Consider the following 22997-nt stretch of genomic DNA (forward strand, 5'->3'; position numbering starts at 1 on the left):
GTGGTTCTAATGCTGTGTCTGTAGAGGAATTATTTAAGACAATTTTAAGTGGAGTAGGATAAAGTGATGCAAACAGAGATATGGTTTCCATATTTCACTCAAAATGATAAAATGATGACACTAGTAGACTGTGATAAATTATGTACATACAATGCAATACCTAAAAATCCACTAAAAAAGCTACACAGATACACTAAAAAACACTACATATAATTAAAAGTGGAATTTAAAAATGCATTCAAGTTAAAAAAAAAAAATGTGTTCAAGTAACCCACAAGGGGGCAAGAAAAAGAAAGCAGAGGAGCAAAAAACAAAAAAGAAAATAAAGAATAAAATGGCAGACATATCTCCTAACATATCAATTATTACACTAAATGTAAGTGATCTAAATACACCAGTTAGAGACAGGCAGAATGGATAAAACGACAGGATCTGATAATATAAGAAATTTCAAATGTAACAATGCAGGAAGGCTGGAAGTGAAAGGATGAAAAATTATGTGTCATACAAACATTAAGCAAACGAAAGCAGGAGTTTATTTCATCATCTAATAATAACACTATTATCAGACAAAATAGACATCAGAGCAAAGAAAATTACCAGAGATACTAATGACAAAAGATTAATCTACCAAGAAAATATAGCAGTCTTAAATATGTATGTACCAAACAATATAACTGCAAAATATGTGAATCAAACTAATAAAAGTGAGTGGAGAAAAAAGCAAATTTAAATTATAGTTGGAAACTTCAACTCTTTCAACAAGAAACAGAAAAGCTGGATATGAGGTCAGCAAGGAAACCAAGAAACTCAAAAGTACAAACTACTACAACTTATCCAGTTTGAAATAGCTATTCAAGAAATTTCATGTGTAATTTAAAAGCTCCTGAGAAAGCAGACTCCAGGAAATTTCCTGGCATTCCAGTGGTTAGGACTCTTTACTTCCACTGCTGGGGGCATGGGTTCAATCCCTGGTTGGAAACTTAGATCCACATGTGGCAATGCCAAAAACAAAACAAACGAAAAACAATGCAATCTACCATACTGACAGGCTTGAAAAGAAAAACTGCATGCTCATATAAACAGATGCAGATAAGGCACTTGACAAAATTCAACCACCATGTAAAAATTCTCAGAAAACTAGGAATAAAAGGGAACTTTAACTTGACAGTAAGTCTCCACAAAAGCCTACAGCTAGTACATACTACTTAATGGTGAAAGAGTGACTGCATCTTTTAAAAACTGGGAGCAAGGTAAGGATGTCTACTTTCATCCCTACTATTCAACATACTAGTAGCCAGTGCAATAAGCCAAAAAAAGGAACTAAAAGAAAAAAAGGAAAAAAAAAAAAAAGGAACTAAAAGGCATACAGATCAGAAAGTAAGAAACTACTACTATTTGCAGATCACATAATCAATTTTCTATGTACAAAACTTTAAGGGACCTACAAAAACATTTATAGAATAAGTGAATTTGCAGGGATTCATAGGATACAAGATAAATATATAAAAACCAACTGCATCTCTACAAACTATCAAAGGACACATGAAAAAGAATTTTAAAAAAGGAAACAGTATAACAAAACATGTACAAGGCTTGTATGCTAAAAACTACAAAATACCAATGAATAAAAAAACCTAAATAAATGAGAGACATACCTTGTTCATGGACTGGAAGATTATCTCCAAACTGTTACACAACTCTAGCACAATTCCTATCAAAATCTCAGTAAGAATTTCTGTAGATAGAGGTAAGATTACGCTAAAAAATTTCTAGGCGAAGGCAAAGGAATTAGATTAGCTGAAACAACAGTAGTGGGAAGAACCAATTTACTTACTTTCAAAATTTATTATGTAGCTTCAATAATCATATTGTATGGTACTGATGGTGAGACAGACAAAAAGACTGATGAAACACAACAGAGAACTCTAAAACAGATCCGCACAAGCACAACCAACTGATATCTGGCAAAACTGTAAAAGCAATTCAATGGAGGAAGAACAGTCTTCTCAACAAATGCTGCTAGTTGGGTATCTACAGTGGAAGGAAAAAGAAAAAAAGAGAGAAAGAATAAATGGAAAAGAAAAGAAAGGAATCACTCAAGCTAGAATTCACACCTTATATAGAAATCAACTTGAAGTGGATTATAAATTTAAATGTACAACACAAAACTATAAAACTTATAGAGAAATATGTAAGAGAAACGAGAGCGAGGTGGTCTTTAACTTGCTGCTAAAAGCACAACCCAGAAAAGACAAAGTTCATAAACAGGACTTGACCAAAATTTTAAAAGTTTTTGCTCTCTAAAAGATCCCATTAAGAAGATGAAGACAAGCTACAGACAGGAGAAAATATCTGCAAACCACATGTCCAACAAAGGACTAGAACGCTTAAGAAATTCTCAAAATGAAACATTAAAAACTGCAAATGATCCAATTACAAAATGGGCAAAAGATATGAATAGGTATTTCACTGAAGAGGCAAATAAACACATTCAGTATCACTAGCCAGGAGGGAAATGCAAATTAAAACCACAATCACTACACATCTTAAAGGCTAAAAAAATTTTAATGGTATTAAATGCTACCAAGAATATGGAGTAAGTGGGTCACAAACACATTATTGGTGGGAATGTAAAAGAAGAGTCTGTAATAGAATGTAAGAGAAAAGTCTGTCTACTTTAGAAAAAACTAAACATGAAACCACCCTATGACCTGGTGATTACACTCCTGGGAATTTTTCTCAGAGAAATGAAAACTTCTGTTCACATAAAAACCTGTATATATAACTCCATATAAGAGTGCTATGTGGGGCTGTTCAACACAAACATAATAATGTACTTTTGTGAATGAGAGTTGGCATGTCAAACGCATCCTCTAGGAAAATAACTGGTGTAATATTAAGACTTGTTTTCTAAAGTTGATACCGTGGGTTATTTTTGTGAACAGTCTGATGTTTGGGACCTTTTTTTTTTTTTTCCTCAGAATAAAAAAGTCCTTATTAAACCAGGAATTTGAAGGAACAAGAAACCCCAAAAACCTGTATATAAATGTTTATAACAGCTTAACAGTCAAAGAATGGAAACCACCCAGATGTCCTTCAATGACTGGAGACTTAAATCAACTGTGGTACACCAATAGCCTGGTACATCAATAGCATCAAAGGCATAAAAACAAAACTACTGATATAGGCAACAACCTACATGCATTTTCAGAGACTCACGCTTAGCGAAAAAAGCCAACCCTAAAAGGTGACATACTGTACGATTCTCATTATGTAACATTCCTGACATGTCAAAATTATAGAAATGGAAAACAGATTAGTGGTTGCCAGCATCTGAGGAACTGCAGGCAGGATGGAAGTGGGTACAGCCATAACAAGATAACAGGAGGGACCCCTGGCATGACGGAAAGGTTCTCTATCTTGACTGTTAATCAGTGTCAATACCTGGTTGTGATTATAGTACTGAAGTTTTTGTAAAAATGTTATTTGAGAAAATGGGTAAAGGGACACTGGGATCTCTCTGTACTATTTGTTGTAATTGCATGTAATAGATTTGCATGTACAATTTCTCAAAATTACAAAATTCTAGAATAAATTTCTCAATAATTGTACAATTATTCCAAAATAAAACTATCTGAAAATTTTAAAGACGATGGTACAGTACTTTTCTCAAATGGGGCAGTAAAGAGTAAGACTAATTAAAAGCAGACCTGCTATATATCTTATATATCTATATCTATATCTATATATCCTGCATATATATTATGCAAGATACACATATAGCGTGGTAAATATTGCACTTTTAATAAGCTGTGTGTTCAAATTGAAATGAAATCAATAGAAATTAATGTATTTCTGAAATTAAAATTAGTCTTTAAATTTTGGAGATGGCTGCATACTATGAATACACCACAAACTAGTGAATTGTATACTTGAAAGAGTGAACAGTATGGTACATGAATTATATCTCAATAAAGCTGTTAAAAGGAAAAGTACTTAAAATGTGGAAAATGCTCTTCAAAATTTTACCAGGATACTCTAATCTTTCTTCAACTTTCTAAGATCAGCTAATTTGGAAAGCTAGAATAGTACTATACATTTTCAGACCGTGAGGGTCCTGAACAAAAAAACTTCAGTTTGACTACTGCACCTCTTGTCACAGCGCAAGCAAGACTTCATCCAGGCCATTTATCCTAAAGCTGCTCAGCAGTAAACCTGGGAGTCAGCCTCTAGTCCCCGCTTCAAAGTACAGGTAAAACAAAGCAGAGAAACCCCAGGACAAAACAGAGTTCACACCTCAGGTCTGAGTCAGCTCTCCTCGGTTATGGGTGAAGGGCAGAGAGAACAAGTTCGTCTCTACTCAGTGTCTCGCCACCAGTTTTCTACTAAGCTTCGGTACACGACTTACACTGACATCACCTAGCTTTGTGAAACGGAAAAGGTACTCTAGTGTGATCCTCGAGGAAACGCGCTTCATCTCAACATGAACTACCATATCCCTGGAAGAAAGAAGCGTACTGACTACAGGTAGGGTACTGCAAGCTAGTCTACCCATTAAGGGTGTTGCCCCCAAAGAGTTCACAGGAGGATGGGTACTGTGGGTACTAAGCATGGAGGGATCCTGAGTATATGAGCACTAAGCAGGCATGCAGCAGAGTAACCCATCCATTAAGGGGTTAATGGATTAGAAGAGCACAGAGAATGGAAAGGATGAGTGCTGAGTACAGTAAAGGTAACCGAGGATAGTGGAGGTACTAAGTGCTGGAGGGTAATTCACTCAAGGGTTCACCCAAGAGCGCAGGGAGGATGGGTATGGGGGTACTGAATACACAGGATACTGTGGGGTAATCCGCTCCTCAAGGGCGTCACCCCAAGGAACATAGGAAGGATTAGTACGATGGGCACTGAAGACAGAGGAGTACTGCAGAGTAATCTGTTCCTCAAGGGGTCGTCCCAGGGGCGAAGGGTCAGTCAGGACAGAAGCCGACCAGCGTCTTCGCGCTCTGGTAAAAACGAATGCCCACAAATCACAGCCGGTTCGTCAAGGGCGCGCCACCCTTCCAGCCGTCCAGGCGGGGAGAGGACACAGCCTGACGACTCCCACGTGACGCCTCCTCGACCTTGGGGGTCACCCCGGCCGCTGCGCCCGTTCCCTCACATCCGCCGCGCAGCCCACCCCCCCTGCCCATCACAGCCAATGGCTTGCCGCTCCGCGCCCCGCGCGACCTCTGCGCACGCCCGCACCCGCCAATCTCCGCCCGCCAGGAGGCGCCCCCCGCACCATTGGCTGCCACATCCGTCTGTCAGGCTCCGTCCCACCCACCTCCCCCAGTCAGCCCCGCTCCAGCCAGCTCCACTCCCTGTCACCCGGGCGGCGGCGACAACGAGGGCACGGCGGCCTTGCCCCATGCCAAGACCCTCGCCGCCTGCCTGACCGGAGCGGAGCCTCCCAAATCCGGCTGGACCCGGCCGCCGCGCAAGCCTACCTGTCTCCGGCTCAGCTCCACCCGAATGAGGCGCCGACACCCCACTCCGGGGCACCAAACTCTCGGCCCCGCCTCAGCGTGTGGCGTCAGCACGCCGCCCCGCCCGGAGACGAGAGGGGCCGCCCCTACCTCGTGAGCGGAGGCTTGACGTCACAGAGTCGCGCCCACATCTCCTGTGGCTCGGCCTAGGGGCAATAGTGTTAGCTCCGAGGTTGTGGCTTGCTTTTGGCACGTCGGGTCCTGACCGGCTTGCATGACAGTTCTGAAAGGGGGTCTGCGTGTTGCTAAGTACTGTCTCCTGCAGTAGGCTGTCAGGAGTCCTTTGATGGAGAACTGACCTGGTATGTGATGTCAGAAACAAACCTTGGTCGGCAGTGCGCGCTCGAGGCGCCGCAGGCAGTGACCCGCGGAATGAGAACCACGAAGTCCTAACGCTGACACTAGGTTTTCCCAAAGTAGGCAACGGGCTCGCGGGAGCCTTCATTTGGTGCAAGGATGGTTTATTATGCCATTTCATCAAATACCAAGTGGTCATCCGCTTCTAGAGGTTATTTTACTTACTGCTGAGAAAGGGGGGAAAAAACCCCACATTTATTGAGTGAGTGAAGTCGCTCAGTCGTGTCCGACTCTTTGCCACCCCGTGGACTGTAGCCAACCCGGCTCCTCCGCCCATGGCATTCTCCAGGCAAGAATACTGGAGTGGATTGCCATTTCCTTCTCCAGGGGATCTTCCCGACCCAGGTATCGAACCCAGGTCTCCCGCATTGCAGGCAGACGCTTTAACCTCACCTCAATCGTAGATACAGCACTATTTTCAACATGTGGAGGACAAAAATCTCAATTTTGTTGAAATATGGTAAGTTGTAAGCAATCACATACTGAGAAAGTCCTTTCAGTTCTTCAGTCTTTATTAGCAAGGGGAAAACCTAATTTAATGCTAAAGTGTCTTTAATTTCACTTTTTCTTCCTTCCCTTTTCTGACCAAGATAAAACTTAGGCTCACAACTTTCGGTGGACAATAATATACGTAGAAGTTGCTTGGTCTTCCTGATTTGTGATAAGTTATCTTTGAGATATATGGCAAGTAATAGGTTTTCTGATTTACTGTAATGCTGAAATGTTTTCTTTTGTAATAAAAATGTCCATTTTAAAACTATAGTAACTAGATACTAATATGGGAAGGTGGCATCCAAATGACGGACAGTAGGGAAAGGCTGTTCCACACTGTCTTGAATTGTTCCTCCGTGTTTATTCCCCTTAACTTGAAGGCAAGGATTGTGTCATGTGGCATAGCCGGGGATACTGGAGTTACAAAGGGCAGTCATGTGGTCATAGGGATCTGACCTTGAAAGCTCCATAGAGGACACAAGTGTCTGAATCTGGGCCGAAATTCAGACAGAATTTGCCACCTGCTGGCAAGTATGATACAGACTTGTAGCAAAATTTATTAAGTGAAGTAAGTGAAAGTTGCTCAGTCGTGTCTGACTCTTTGGGACCCCATGGACTATACAATCCATGGAATTCTCCACCCCAGAGTACTGGAGTGGGTAGCCTTTCCCTTCTCCAGGGGATCTTCCCAACCCAGGGATCGAACCCAGGTCTACCACATTGCAGGCCGATTCTTTACCAGCTGAGCCACCCGGTAAGCCCACATTTCTAAAATAGAAAGGCAAAGTATAGGTGGGTTTTTCTTTTTTCTTCTTTTGTTTTTTAAGTAGGAAGTAAGGGGCTTCTCTGGGGCTCATTGGTAAAGAATGAGCTTATTGCTCCTGCAATGCAGCAGCCTCTGGTTCTATCCCTGGGTCAGGAAGATCCCCTGGAGGAGGAAATGGTATCCCACTCCAGGATTCTTGCCTGAAAAATCCCATAGACAGAGAAACCTGGCGGGCTGCATCCCAGAGGGTTGCAAAGAGATGGATACAACTGAGTGACTGAACACACACACACGTGGGTGGGGAGTGGGGGGAAGTTCAAGAGGGAGGGGATATACGTATGCATACAGCTGATTCATGTCATTGTATGGCAGAAACTAACACAACATTGTAAAGCAATTATGCTCCAATTTTAAAAAAATAGAGAAATTCTGTAACCATTTAGTAATAACTTCCCACCCCCCTCCCTTCTTCCTTCTCACTGAGTAACCTCTATTATACTTTGTCTCTATAAACTTGATGACTCCATCTACCTCATATACGGTATCATATGAGGTACTGTATATATCTCATACAGATAGCATTTGTCCTTTTATGTCTTGCTTATTTCACTTAGCATGTTTTCAATGTTCATCCATACTATAGAATGGATCAAAATTTCTTTCCTTTTCATGGCTGAGTATTATTCTGTTTTATGGATATACTGCGCCTTGTCTATCCATTCATCAGTTGATGGACATTTGGTTTGTTTCTACCTTTCTGCTTTTGTGAATAGTGCTACTGTTACTGAACTAAACTTGGGTCTACTTGCCTGACTGGCAGCAAGACCAATCTACTGACACCAGTTTGTGGTGAAAGAAAATACGGTGTTTATTGCAAGGCCAAGCAAGGGGAAAAGGCAGCTTTTGCTCAACAGATCGGAACTCCTCAATGGCTTTCAGGAAAGGTTTTGTTTGTTTTTTAAATCTTTATTCTTTATTTTTGTCTGTACCACGTGGCTTGCCTAGTTCCCTGACTAGGGATTGAACCCATGACCCCAGTCATGAAAGTACAGAGTCCTGTTCACTGGACTGCCAGAGAATTCCCAGGGAAGTGTTTTGAAAGGCAACACTAGGGGAGAGAGTCACAGGGTGTCTGGAGGCCATTCTTCTGATTGGTTGGTGGTGAAGTAACTAGGTGCTATTTCAGGAGTCAACATCAGCCTTCTGGTTCCAACTGGCCTGGGCTCTGTGTGCTTGTATTCAGTATGCAGTTAATGTCTTCCACCTAGTGGAGGTTTTTGTATCTGCGAAACAACACAAGAATATGGTTCAGAATACTATCGACAACTCTTGAGGAGGAGCTATAAAGGTCCTTGACTTTGTTTTATGGCTAAATTGTTATTAATTTGCCTTGACTGTTTTCCTTTGTTTTTGCTTTTTCTCACTTCTCTGATTAAATTTGCTCTTTGGAACTTAGGGTAAGCCTAGGGGCTAAAGCTTTTCTACAAATAAGAGACACAGTAGGGCTTCCCTGGTGGCTCAGTGGTAAAAGAGTCCACCTGCCAATGCAGAAGACATGGGTTAGATTCCTGGTCCAGGAAGATCCACATGCCTATGAGCAACTAATATCCCACATGCCTATGGGCACCTGGAAGCAACTAAACCCATGTACCACAACTACTGAACATGTGTTCTAGAGCCTGTGAGCCACAACTACTGAGCCCGCATGCTACAACTACTGAAGCCTGCACGGCTTAGATCCCATGCTCCTAACAAAAGAAGCCACTGCAATGAGAAATCCATGTGCTACAACTATAGAAAAGCCTGCTCACCACAGCTAGAGAAAAGCCTGAACAGCAATGAAGACCCAGCACAGCCAAAATTAAACAAATCAAATTAAAATCATTAAAAAGAGAGACCGGGATACTGGAGTCTGTCCCTGGAAAGTCCCACAGGGTCCTGCTTGGTTTCACTACAAAGATCATTGGCTTACAGGTGTCTTGTTAAGTACTTGTTTACAGTTTTATTGGGTATTTCTTAGGAGCATAAGTGGTTGGTCATATGGTAATTCTATCTCCAGCTTTCTGAGCAAGTGCTAAACTGTTTCCCACAGGGGCTATACATTCGCACTAGCAGTGCATGATGCTTTCAATTCTTCCACATATCCTTCAGTATTTAATTTCTTAAAAAAAATTATTATAGCCATATTAGTATGTGTGAGGTGATATCATTGTTGTCTTGTTTTGCATTTCCCACAGCTGGTTTTAGAAAAGACAGAGGAACCAGAGATCAAATTGCCAACATCTGCTGGATCATCGAAAAACCGAGAGAGTTCCAGAAAAACATCTATTTCTGCTTTATTGACTATGCCAAAGCCTTTGACTGTGTGGATCACAATAAACTGTGGAAAATTCTGAAAGAGATGGGAATACCAGACCACCTGACCTGCCTCTTGAGAAACCTGTATGCAGATCAGGAAGCAACAACAGTTAGCACTGGACATGGAACAACAGACTGGTTCCAAATAGGAAAAGGAGTACGTCAAGACTGTATATTGTCACCCTGCTTATTTAACTTCTATGCAGAGTACATCATGAGAAACGCTGGATTGGAAGAAGCACAAGCTGGAATCAAGACTGCCTGGAGGAATATCAATAACCTCAGATAAGCAGATGACACCACCCTTATGGCAGAAAGTGAAGAGGAACTCTTGATGAAAGTGAAAGAGGAGAGTGAAAAAGTTGGCTTAAAGCTCAACATTCAGAAAACTAAGATCATGGCATCTGGTCTCATCACTTCATGGCAAATAGATGGGGAAACAGTGGAAACAGTGGCAGAGTTTATTTTTTGGGGCTCCAAAATCACTGCAGATGGTGACTGAAGCCATGAAATTAAAAGACGCTTACTCCTTGGAAGGAAAGTTATGACCAACCTAGATAGCATATTGAAAAGCAGAGACATTACTTTGCCAACAAAGGTCTGTCTAGTCAAGGCTATGGTTTTTCCAGTGGTCATGTATGGATGTGAGAGTTGGACAGTGAAGAAGGCTGAGCGCCAAAGAATTGATGCTTTTGAACTGTGGTGTTGGAGAAGACTCTTGAGAGTCCCTTGGACTGCAAGGAGATCCAGCCAGTCCTTTCTAAAGGAGATCAGCCCTGGGTATTCTTTGGAAGGAATGATGCTAAAGCTGAAACTCCAGTACTTTGGCTACCTCACCGAAGAGTTGACTCATTGGAAAAGACTCTGATGCTGGGAGGGATTGGGGGCAGGAGGAAAAGGGGACGACAGAGGTGAGATGGCTGGATGGCATCACCGACTCATTGGACGTGAATTTGTGTGAACTCCAGGAGTTGGTGATGGACAGGGAGCCCTGGTGTGCTGTGATTCATGGGGTCGCAAAGAGTTGGAAAAGACTGAGCAACTGAACTGAATTGAATGACTAATTATGTCAATTTTTTTAGGTGCTTATCGGCCATTTGTATATCTTCTTTGGAGAAAGTTTAAGTCGTTTTCCCTTTTTTGAATTGGGGTTTTTGTCTCATTGTTGAGTTGGAAGAGTTCTTTATATATTAACCCCTCATCAGGTATATGAGTTGCAAATATTTTCTCCCATTCTGTAGGTTCTTTTTACTTTCTTTATAATGTTCTTTAATGAACAAGAGTTTTAAACTTTGAAGTCCATTTTATCCATGTTTGTTGTTATTGTTGCATAGTTCATTATCTGTCATAGCCAAGAATCCATTGCTAAATCTGAGATCATGATGACTTATCCTTCTAAGAATTTTATGGTTTTAGCTTTTATATTTAGGTTGTCTATGCGTTTTGAGTTAATTTTTGTATGTAATGTGCAGTAGGAATTCAACATCATCTTTTTGCACATGGCTTAAAGCTCAACATTCACAAAACTAAGATCATGGCATCTGGTCCCATCACTTCATGGCAAATAGATGGGGAAACAGTAGAAACAGTGACAGACTTTATTTTTTTAGGCTCCAAAATGACTGCAGATGGTGATTGCAGCCATGAAGTTAAAAGATGCTTACTCCTCGGAACGAAAGTTATAACCAACCTAGCCAGCATATTTAAAAGCAGAGACATTACTTTGCCATCAGAGGTCCGTCTAGTCAAGGCTATGGTTTTTCCAGTGGTCATGTATGGATGTGAGAGTTGGACCATAAAGAAAGAAAGCTGAGAGCTGAAGAATTGATGTTTTTGAACTGTGGTGTTGGAGAAGACTCTTGAGAGTCCCTTGGACTACAAGGAGATCAAACCAGTCCATCCTAAAGGAAATCAGTCCTGAATATTCATTGGAAGGACTGATGTTGAAGAACTGTATATGATGTGCAGTAGGAATCCAACATCATCTTTTTGCACATGGCTTAAAGCTCAACATTCATAAAACTAAGATCCAATACTTTGGCCACCTGATGTGAAGAACTGACTCATTGGAAAAGACCCTGATGCTGGGAAGGATTGAAGGCGGGAGGAGAAGGGGATGATAGAGGATGAGATGGTTGGATGGCATCACCGACTCAATGGACGTGAGTTTGAGTAAACTTTGGGAGTTGGTGATGGACAGGGAGGCCTGGCGTGCTGCATTCCATGGAGTCTCAAAGAGTCAGACATGTCTGAGCAGCTGAACTGACTGACCAGGGAGAGATTGAACCCATACTCTTGCCAGTGAAAACATGGAATTCTAACCACTGGACCCACCAGGGAATTCCCGTTGCCTCTAATTTATATTATTTCCTTTCTTCTGCTAGCTTTGGGTTTAGTTTGCTCTTTTTTTCTTTCTCTCTCTTTTTTAGTTCATTAAAGTGTAAAGTTAGGTTATTGATTATTGTTTTTGCCACATGGCATAACCCTAACCAGTAATTAAATTCTTGCCCCCTTCATTGGAAGCACAGAGTCTCAACTACTGAACCACCAGGAAATTCCATTTCTTCTTGTTTAATGCACACTTTTAAAACTATAAAATTTCCTCTCAGCACTGCCTTCACTATAGCCAATGTGTTTTGTTCAGTATGTTTTTTCACCAAAATATGTATTCTGCATTCATTCAATAAATATTTCTACTGGGTTGGTTCTAGGTGCTGGGAATATAGAAGTGAACACAACACAGGCAATATCTAAAATGTCATAGTGCTAACATTTTATGGTAAACCAGCAAGGTACCAATTAATTTGAAATCTGTAAAACAAGGTACTGTGATAGAGAATGGCAGTTGCATTGCTTTTGTTTTTGAAATATATTTTATTAAATAGGTAACATATTCACTTGGTTCAGAAATCAGAACAATATTAAAAGGTCTAGTTTGCAGAGTCTCCCTTGCACGTCTGTTACCATCCATGTCATAGTCTGCTGGCCTCTCAAACCCCATTCCTGCCAGAGGTAACTCTTTATTTGTTGAATCATGGAGCAGTCAAGTATTCCAGGATGAGAGCAGAGGTGGAGGGAATTCAGGGGCTTGGAGAGTGGCCATTTACCGACTAGGACAGAGGTATTTCTATATTTTAATTGGCACAACCATGCTGGTGTATATTTGCTGAATATTCATGTTACATATAACCACTTACAGTCTTATATAGTCTTCTAGCATTTTTTCATGCAAATACAGATGCTAAAGATAGCATATTAGGTACTCTCTTCTGTACCTTGCTTTTTTAACTTTAGCAAAATATCCTGGAAATGTTTATATACCAGTCCATAAAGACTGTGTTCATTTTTTCCAGTTATTTGATAGTTCATCTTTGTCCTGTGTTGTATTGGCTGGGACAATTGTATTCTTCTGGAACTGAATGGCCTCATTCTATTAATTGGAGGCTCAGGCTGGACCTTTTATCAGCTGGATTCCAGAGAGTGAAAAGGGAAGCTACAAGGCTTTTTAAGGCCCAGGTACCAGAGCCATACAGCTTTTTTTCCAATGTATTGAACGGGTCAGTGCAAGTCACGGGACCAGAACCAGATTCCAGGGGAGAGTAAATAGATGCCAGCCCTCAGTGGGAAGAGCATGTGGACATGGGGATCGGAGGGATTGTTTGGGTAAGGTCTTTGTAGACATTCTACCACATGGTATGCCGTACTGTGCTTAGTTGCTTCAGTCATGTCCAACTCTTTGAGACCCTATGAACTGTAACCTGCCAGGCTCCTCTGTCTCCATGGGATTCTCCAGTCAAGAATACTGGAGTGGGTTGCTATGCCCTCCTCCAGGGGATCTTCCTGACCCAGGGAAGCGATTGAACTGAACTACCCAATAGGCAACTCCCCATTCTCCCCATCCCTGCTTGTAACAACTATTCTGTCTCTGAATTTACTACTCTATATACCTCATATAAATGGAGTCATATATATTTGTTCTTTGTGACTGGTTTATTTCACTTAGCATAATATTCTCAAGGTTCATCCATATTGCAGAATTGTCTTTCTAAGGCTGGATATTATTCCATAGTATGTATATATCACATTTTGTTTATCCTTTATCCACCCACTGATGAACATTTGACTTGCTTCTACCTTTTGGGTATTGTAAATAGTGCTATGAATATGGATGTACAAATGTCTTTCCAAAATCCTGCTTTCAATTCTTTTACAGATCTATCCAGAAATGGGATTGCTGGGATATAGGGTAATTTGGGGCTTCCTCAGTGGTTCAGCAGTGAACAAACTGCCTGCAATGTGGGAGGCTTGGGTTTGATCCCTGGGTTGGGAAGATCTCCTGGAGGAGGGAATGGTAATCCACTCCAGTATTCTTGTCTGTAGTATCCCATAGACAGAGGAGCCTGGTGGGCTAGGCCATAGGGTTGCAGTCGGACATGACTAAAGCGACTGAACATACATGCGTGTGATTTTATTTTTCTGAGGAACCTCAATACGACTTTCCATAGTGGTTGAGCCATTTTATGTTTCCACCAATAGTTCACAAAGGTTCCAGCTTCTCCACATTATCAACACTTGTTATTTTCTGTTATTATTTTTGGCTATGCTGGGTCTTTGTTGCTGCGTGGGCTTTTCTCTAGTTGTGGCAAGCAGGGGCTTCTCTTCATTGCAGTGTGCGGGCTTCTCATTTTGATGGCTTCTCTTGTTGCAGAACACAGGCTCAGTGGTTGTGGCACACAGGCTTAGTTACTCTGTGCCATGTGGGATCTTCCCAGACTAGGGATCAAACCTGTGTTCCCTGCATTGGCAGGCAGATTTTTTACCACTGAACCACCAGGGAAGCCTTGTTATTATTTGTTAACAGTAGTCATCCTAATCTGTGTCTCTCATAAAGACACTTGTCATTGGACTTAGGGCCTACATAGATAATCCAGGATTATCTCATCGAGATCCTTAATTATATTTGCAAGATCCTTTCTCCAAGTAAGGTGACATTCACAGGTTCTGGGGACTCAAACATTGACATGTCTTTGGGGGACCACCATTCAACTCATTATACTCCCTTTATTCTCCTCCCTGATACTCTCCTCCATCTGACATGCTATATATTTACTCATATATCTTGTTTATTGATAGACAGTAATCAAAATAAATCTGCAAGGACAAGGGTTTTTGTTTCGTTCACCAGTGTGTTCCCAGGGTTTAACAGTGTCTGGTACAAATGGCTACTCAGCAGATACTGGTTGAGTGAATGGCTAGCTAGCCTAGGTCAAGGCTTGCAGGAATTTCTTCCTCCCACCTTTGAAGGGTAAAGGTCTGGGACCAGGGGAATTAGATTACCTAAGACAGGTTTCTTCCTGTGGGGAAGGCAATCTTTTTTGGGGGGTTGTGCCATGCAGGATTTTAATTCCCCGACTAGTGATTGATCTCTAACCCTCCTACAGCAGAAGTACGGAGTCTTAACCACTGGACCGCCGGGAAAGTCCCAATAATAATATTACCCATCAATCAGGACCAATTCTAGGGTTCTTTTTAGGAAAAAAAGAAATACAGATACCATTTTTTGCTAAAGTGATTTAAAATTCCTTGGATAAATGGTTGATTTTATGCCTATGGCAGGAAATGTACAAAATGGAAAACAAGGAAGACCCTACAGACTACTACAATTGTGTCAAAAGGGTATAGCAAAACAATGTTTTATTGGAGAATTTGAGCATTAAAAAGGGTAAACACACTTACTGTAAATCCTCACTGGCTCTAGATTTGTTTGAAGGATATACCAAGGGCAGAGAAACATGTTAAATATCACATGAAGAAACAATCAACCAAATTCAGAATGTGGAAAATTCTATGGGTCAAATGATCAAGTTGCTTCAATAAGTAGATGGCATCACTATCATCAACAATGGAAAGGGAAGGGGAATTGCTTATCCACAGATTTGGCTTCCTGTGGTCCACAGCAGTCTGAAAATATTAAATAGAAAATTCCAGAAATAAATAACTCATAAATTTTAAATTGCTCACGGTTCTGAGTAGTATGGTAAATCTTGCTCTGTCCTACCTGGGACAAGAATCATCTCTTTGTCCAGTCATATCCTGCCTGTTTATAGTGGCCCTCTTAGTTATCAGACTGGCTGCACTACTATCACAGTGCTTAGGTTTAATTAACAATGACCCCAAAGTGCAAGAGTAGTGATGTTGGCAATTCAGGTAAGCCAGAGAGAAGCTGCAAAGTGCTTCCTTTAAGTGAAAAGGTGAAAATTCTCAACTTACTAAGAAAAAAAAAAAATCTTATGCTGAAGTTGTAAAGATAAATGTTAAAGGGTGAATCTGTGAAACTGTAAAGAAAGAAAAATTCTTGCTGGTTTTGCTATTGAACCTCAAACTGCAAGTTACAACCACAACATGATTCCTGCTTAGTTAAGATGGAAAAGGCATTAAATTTGTACAACAAAACATTCTGATACCATATTCACATAACTAATTACAGTATAATGTTCTATTTTGCTTATTTCTCACTGTGCCTAACATAAATATTACCATGGGTATGTATAGAATAAAACACACGGGGCCGGGGGCTGGGGGGGCCGGGGAGAGAGAGACAGAGAGATTTTGGCACTATCTGTGGTTTCAGGCAATCACTGGAAGTCCTGGACCATATATATCCCCTTTAGATAAGGTGTGACTACTATGTATCAAAAGAGGTTTAAAAGAGTATCAATGAATGTAGTAAATAGACCTTTTTAACAATCCAAAGTTTATTGAGATGGGGGTGGGGGAACTGAAAATATACTAAGTAGTAGACTTATTAAAGAATTATTTTTGTTTTGGGTGTGATGTTATTTTTAACACTCCTTATTGGCTAGAAATACACTGGAATATTTATAGGTAAAATTATATGATGTCCAGGCAATCTTTAACACACTTCAGGAAAAAAATGCAGAAATGGATAAATAAAATAAGGCAAAATTTTGATTGCTGTTGAAACTGGTTGCTAGTATATGAAAGCTCATTGTATTCTCTTAATAAAAATTTTAAGACAAACTTTCAACCTTCCTTTGCTCTAATTCCATACCCAGTAAGGACCTTTCTGGCTTCTTTTGGCCTTCCTCTGTCCCACAAGAGGAATGCTCTCATTAGGAGATGTAAACATGCCTCATAGACCTCCTCATTCTAAGTTTTCCTCAAGACTTTCCCTCAATTTTCTTAGCCCAGATACTCATTCTCAAGTTGCACCAGTTTGTTCAAAGAAAAGAAGGTGAAAGGCACAGAACCTTGGAAAAGGGAGGAACCTGCAGAGGTCGTCACTTAAACAAGACGACTCTCCCCTGAATATGGATGAGACCAGAAGTTGTCCGCATGACTGACTGCTGATTGTGGCCAGACTGTGACTTATCCATTTCATTAAAGCTGAGCCATATGCTAATATTTAAAAATCAGATTTCATACTTAAACTCAAATTTCCAGCTGCTAAAAAAAAAAAAGAGATCTTATTTTCCGTCCTCACCGCACAACTGCTGCTGCTCAGGAAAGGTTTCCTTGTAAAACTTCTTTAATGCCACTAGGACATTTGTCTTGGTTCAATCCTACTTTTTAAGAGATAAATAGGAACATATCCAACACTATGCAGATTCCTGGGTGGGGAAGACCCCCTGGAGAAGGAAATGGCAACTCACTCCAGTATTCTTGCCTGGAGAATCCCATAGACAGAGGCTGGCAGGCTACAGTCCGTGAGGTCGCAAGAGCCGGACACGACTTAGTGACTAAACCACCACAACACTAAGCACGATAAGAATGATTTTTACAGAGTTTGTATTTAGGAAGGATGGGAAGCAGCAGAACAAGCTCTGGGCCCCCACCTGTACTTGTCACGGGCCCATCAGACCCACGAGGCTGGATTTTGTTCTGCTTCACATCTCTCTCCACTGTGAGCCCTAAACCACTGTGAAACAGGGGAGACCCACACCCCAAGGGACTGTATGTTCCAAATCCACCTAGAAGACAATGAGCAGTTGGACAAGTTAAGAGAGAACAATAAGGGCTGGAAACACAGGCGGAGGCGCCGCCAAACCTCGCCCTGTGGGTGCAGTCTAGTGACCACTGGACCGTCTCTATTCGTCCCTCCTCCCACACATTTCTCACCTTTAGCCCAATCTCCACTTCCTCTTCCTGGTAAGCACCCCCGGGTGACTATCTGTGAGCACTTCGGTGTATACCCTAGCAGAGGAGTCTCAGAAAATAATCATTGCCACACCGTCATCTCAAGCAACAAAACCGATAAACTCCTAAAATTTGGAACACCTAAACCTGTTGGCCCCCCAAGGCTTGGAAAACCGTTTCCTGTAGGTCTGTTTGGAGCCCCACCCAGGTGAGGCTTCCACCCCGGGGTCATGGCTTCCAGAGGCTAGGTGACGCCTGAGGCTCCTACACGATTTCTCACACCGGTATCCACCTAGTAGGGGTCTTGGGAATGCTCTGTGGGTCCCCGGACTCCGACTTTCCTTTCCTCGGTGGACCTCCAGTTCGGAAGCCTACGTCAACCCAATCTTCCGGATACGGGACCCAAACCTCTGCGCAGGCTGACGGGGTAAGCACCAGGGGCGAAGGAGGTGTCAACGTTTCCGTACTCTTGCTCTGCCACGCCGCGTTTGCTGGGAGCAGGGCGCAGGTGCGCGCATGCGCACCGAGCTGAAGCCTCTTGGCAGTTGACGGAGCCCACTGAGCCTCCAGAGAGCGGGAGGGACCAGCCAGTCTGCGTGTGCGCACCCTCCCCTCGGCCCTGTAACTTGGCCTAAAAGACGCAGGCGGGGCGGGGCGGAGCGGACGCAGAACTGGAGTCACCGCGCAAGCGCGTCCTGCGCCTGGCCTTTCTGCGTCGTCAGGGAGCGGGGCGCAGGTGCGCGCATGCGCACTGGGCAGAGGGCGCGCGTTGGCAGGTGTCTGGGCTGGGCGTCGGCGGGCAATGGGGTTGCCGGCGTTGCTGCTCCTTGCGCTGTGCGCGGCAAGCGCCCGGGGGCTTTATTTCCACATCGGCGAGACCGAAAAGCGCTGCTTCATCGAAGAAATCCCCGACGAGACCATGGTCATCGGTCAGGCGGGGCGAGGGTGGATCGGGCCCTGAGCTGTCCCCAAGACGCCGTCGGGCTCTCCGCTCGCAGCGGCACTCTGAGGACGCCGGACGGTGACCGGGCGAGCAGTGCCCTCGTCTGGCGTCCCGGGAGCCGCGGAGTGTGGGAGCTGGACGGACTAGGCGGGTTGTGACTGCTCTGTCTGTTCCGCAGGGAACTATCGCACCCAGATGTGGGATAAGCAGAAGGAGGTCTTCCTGCCCTCGACCCCCGGCCTGGGCATGCATGTGGAGGTGAAGGACCCTGAAGGCAAGGTAGGGCCATCTTCACTAGAGCTCTTGGGGTGGACAGAGCTCATAAGACACGAGCTTGCACTTGGCGAGGTTAGAGTAAAGGTGTGGGCTTTCACTGACTACTTTGTTGCAGGTGGTGCTCTCCCGGCAGTACGGCTCAGAGGGCCGCTTCACCTTCACTTCACACACTCCTGGTGACCATCAGATCTGCCTGCACTCCAACTCTACCAGGATGGCTCTCTTTGCTGGCGGCAGACTGGTAACAGTTTTCTCTTGGCCATAGCTCAGAATGTGTCACTTGGCTCCAAAGTCTGATTAAAGAACCTGCCTGCCAATGCAGGAGACCAAGAGATGCAGGTTCCATCCCTGAATCGGGAAGATCCTTTGGAGAAGGGCAGGGCAACCCACTCCAGTATTCTTGCCTGGAGAACCCAGGGACAGAGGAGCCCAGCTGGCTGCGGTCCACAAGGTCACAAAGAGTGGGACATAACTGAAGCGACTTAGCAAGCATGCACATCATTTATACTCTTTGTGGCACAGTTACAAGTAAGAAATAGACGTTGCCCTTCTGTCCCACAGGGACAAGAGTAAGTTCCATAGCCTGCAACAGACCATCAGAGGTCGCATCACTTAGACATCATAACCTCACAATGGCTCTGACTTTGGGGTCCAACCTTATTTCCTCCTAGCGTGTGCACCTAGACATCCAGGTTGGGGAGCATGCCAACAACTACCCTGAGATTGCTGCCAAGGATAAGCTGACGGAGCTGCAGCTCCGAGCCCGCCAGCTGCTTGATCAAGTGGAGCAGATCCAGAAGGAGCAGGATTACCAAAGGGTAAGGGCATGTCACTGTACTTGGCCATGGCAGTTGACCTTTATACCCATTAGACCTCCTGGAAGTTTTTTCTTGGGGCTTTCCCTGCTTGGGAAGTAGGCTGTTCAAAGACTGGAATGGAGGGTATCAGTACAGATAGCCATTTTTCAACTCTGTAAATAAAATGTAGAGAGGACAGTTCATACTCTAGCGATAGCCATTGCCTGCCTCCTTATTTTGGGATCTTGCTTGAAACGGTTTAAGAGTGTGATTTCTGTCCTAGCAGAGAAGCTCATGGAGGGGCAGCATGTTGGGGCACTCCCAGGGGAATCAGAGGCAGTATTTCAAAAGGTGTTTGGTCCCATGAGCAGTGGCATGGGAGGGAAGGACTTCACAACAGCTGAGACTGTCTCTCCCGCACATTTAATCCTGGGTCCATTGTCCCATGCAGTATCGTGAAGAGCGCTTCCGTCTGATCAGTGAGAGCACCAACCAGAGGGTCCTGTGGTGGTCCATCGCGCAGACTGTCATCCTCATCCTCACGGGCATCTGGCAGATGCGTCACCTCAAGAGCTTCTTTGAGGCCAAGAAGCTGGTGTAGTGTCCTCACCACGTGCCCCTTTGCTGTCGCCTCAGTTATTTGGTACTTTCCCCACCCAATATCTTATCCACCTGGATTCTGAGGGAAAAAAAGTGGAAAAAGAATATAAGCCACATTGGTTCCATGGCAACAAAGCATTCAGATCAGCCACTTGTTAACACTGGTTTTCAAGGACACAGGACACTGGTCCAGGCTTTCAAAGATCTGTCTTGGGGTTTGTGCAGAGTTGGAACTGACCCAGGACTAAGTCTTGCTTCTTTTGCCTCCAGTGATTCCCCTCTTTCTCATAAAATGAGCAAATGAAAAACCCTCCTACTCCCTTAACCTTTCGTCTACTTACAAAGTAGGCAACCAAAATGCTCCACCGAGGAGGCCTGCCTCACTGCTCTGCTGTCAGTCCTGGGTTCACTCAGCAGCTTTGTGAATGTAAATAGGGCTAAAGGCCGCAGAGGATTGAAAAGTTTTTCTATATATTAGAACTATTTTTTGATAAAATTATATATTTTCCTTCCTAGTTGAAGTGTTACTGCCTTTGTGTGACTAGCTGAAGACACCAGTGCAGTCTCTTCTGCATTGTTTATGCACACATCCTTGATAACTAACTGTCATGGCAGCTCCCAGGACTTCAGCTCTCAGGGCCAGAGAGCAGATGTCACAGCTGCTCCCAAGGCCTAATCAGAGGGCCAGGCAGGAAATTCTCCAGGACACCTGTGGTTTCCATCACACAGGGCCTGAATTCAAGAGTGAGGCAGTGACAGCTCACACAAGGCAGAAGACTCTTACCCTCCCGTTTCCCTTAACTTTTATTTAAGCTGTGGTAAATGTTTTCCTCGCGGGAACCGGATTTGGTTCTTTATACAGATTTTTCCAGTGAAATAAAACGTGTTGTAGTAGCTGTGTTTGAAATGAAATAAAGAGGCCGTGGGCAGAGGGGAGGCACAAAAGGAGATAGAAGAAAAGCTTTTGGTCTGGGTGCTTCTGCAGCTGACTGGGAGTGGACCTCTGCATGTGGGCTTGTGAGACTAGGGTGCGGGAACAGACAGTGGTGGCTCAGCCATGCACAGAGGGCAACCACGGATGCCTGTCAGCAAGGAATCCTGTGAAGAGATTAAGTATCTGTTTCTTAGCTTCCTGGAATCATAAGTGTAAACACATCTTAGCATACTTCCCTCATGCCTTTCTGCCATATAAAACTTAATACCATTAGTTGCCCATTCTTGACATTTTCATGGTTTTATTTATTTAAAATACATTATCTGACATACAAAACTAAATTCTTCCCTTCTTGTTTTTATCTTTCATACTATTCTACATGTGTATCTATTTTTCCTTACAAAAGTATAAGCAGTTTAGTTTTCTAGACCTTTTCACTTAATATTTTTGTAAATATTTAAGAAATTCCAATTTGGGGTGACCATGTTAATGGTTCAGTGTGGTGAAACACCATAAATGACTCACCCAAAATTATTTGGATACTTACCATAATATTCTTCATGTTAGAATTAATGGAAAATGAGGTGGCCAAACTACTTCATGTGTAGACCTCTGGCCTGAGGCTCTTTAGGAGCATGGGATATGTCAGGAAGGGAACACACGTCTGCTCTGTGGCTGTTCACTAGGAATCTACCCAGCAAAGCACACTGGTGTCTAGGCTGTAGGAATACAGGAAGTAGTCTGTCCATCTGTGCATCTCAATTATGCTGATGGGTCAGTACGTACTCAGTTTCTCCTCTTGCGAATTTTTGATAGGGGAATGGAGTGAAGACAGAGGTGGGAGTGTATCACACCTTTACACTGATGGGGCAGTTGGAATCTTGATTGCCAGAGGATAGGCTAATTGGTGGTAGATGTGAGGAAAAGTTTCCACATTGGTGTGTGGTATTCACAGACACCACAGAGCCTAGGAAATTTTTTAAAAAATAATTCAAGCTACATCCAAGGAATTCTGGGGACCTTTTTCCCCAATACTACCCTGATTCCATTCTGAAGTTCTTGCTTTCTTAGGTTATAAAACATCCTTACCAAATAGGCTTCTATCCTTATACAAAAAGGCTGTGGGGGCACAGGGGTCTTTCTACTCACCCCATTATCCCTGGCCCAGTCCCCATCTCCATGTTTTGGAGCCTCACTTTACCTGTGGTGCTCTCAGTTCTCACCCTAATAACACCCAGAGCCTGACTTCTGGATCTCATGCTGGGCCCATGTCAACAGATGCATAGGGTCACCTGAGAAACTCAGCCATATAGATTCCTGAGCAACATTTACGTCCAGTCTGACTATGTTTGGTGTGGTGTGGTAGGCAGAATGGGCATCCCTGGTGGCTCAGACGGTTAAGAATCTGCCAGCAATGCAGCAGACCCAGGTTCAATCCCTGGGTCGGGAAGATCGCCTGGAGAGGGGAATGGCAACCCATGCCAGTATTCTTGCCTGGAGAATGCCATGGACAGAGGAGCCTGGCAGGCTACAGTCTATGTGGTCATGAAGAGATGGACATCCTGCATCCCCATTAACACACATGGTAGGCAGACTAATAACTTCCCGATAATGTCCAGCTAGATGTACTAATTCCTGAAACCTGTGAATATGTTACCAAATGTGGCAAAGAGAAGTTAAGGTTGCTATCATCTGCTTTTAAAATAGGGAGATTATCCTGGATTATCTGGGAGGGCCCAATGTCATAACAAAGGTTCTTGAAAAATGCAAGAGGGAAGCAAAAGAAGGT

General features: G+C 43.3%; 2 protein-coding genes across 4 annotated transcripts in view; one reads left to right on the top strand and one right to left on the bottom strand.

Moving 5' to 3' along the window:
- The window catches only part of OGDH (oxoglutarate dehydrogenase), a 66482-nt gene extending 60936 nt beyond the window's left edge, over window positions 1-5546 (bottom strand). For both annotated transcript variants that reach the window (XM_068973003.1, XM_068973002.1), the window contains exon 1: window positions 5490-5546. The gene's annotated coding sequence lies outside the window, so the exon portion shown is untranslated. The remainder of the gene's footprint in view (window positions 1-5489) is intronic.
- Window positions 5547-18410: 12864 nt separating this feature from the next.
- Window positions 18411-21178, top strand: TMED4 (transmembrane p24 trafficking protein 4). Of its 2 annotated transcripts, XM_068972738.1 has the most exons (5): window positions 18411-18587; window positions 18780-18880; window positions 18993-19118; window positions 19549-19695; window positions 20126-21178. In XM_068972738.1, exons 1-5 carry the CDS (start codon window positions 18461-18463, stop codon window positions 20273-20275), a joined length of 651 nt encoding a protein of 216 aa, XP_068828839.1. In that variant the 5' UTR covers window positions 18411-18460; the 3' UTR covers window positions 20276-21178. The 2 variants fall into 2 exon arrangements, with proteins under 2 accessions (XP_068828839.1, XP_068828840.1); XM_068972739.1 differs by lacking the exon at window positions 19549-19695 and having other exon boundaries at window positions 18430-18587.
- The last annotated feature ends 1819 nt before the right edge of the window (window positions 21179-22997 follow it).

Source organism: Capricornis sumatraensis, chromosome 5, assembly GCF_032405125.1.
Source record: "Capricornis sumatraensis isolate serow.1 chromosome 5, serow.2, whole genome shotgun sequence".
NCBI lineage: Eukaryota > Metazoa > Chordata > Mammalia > Artiodactyla > Bovidae > Capricornis > Capricornis sumatraensis.

What these genes read in the sequence shown, in the direction of transcription:
- TMED4 (XM_068972738.1), top strand. Translation starts at nt 18,461, where the DNA reads ATGGGGTTGCCGGCGTTGCTGCTCCTTGCGCTGTGCGCGGCAAGCGCC. An exon ending in CGACGAGACCATGGTCATCG is followed by an intron (nt 18,588 to 18,779) that starts GTCAGGCGGGGC and finishes TCTGTTCCGCAG; the next exon opens with GGAACTATCGCACCCAGATG. An exon ending in TCTTTGCTGGCGGCAGACTG is followed by an intron (nt 19,119 to 19,548) that starts GTAACAGTTTTC and finishes ATTTCCTCCTAG; the next exon opens with CGTGTGCACCTAGACATCCA.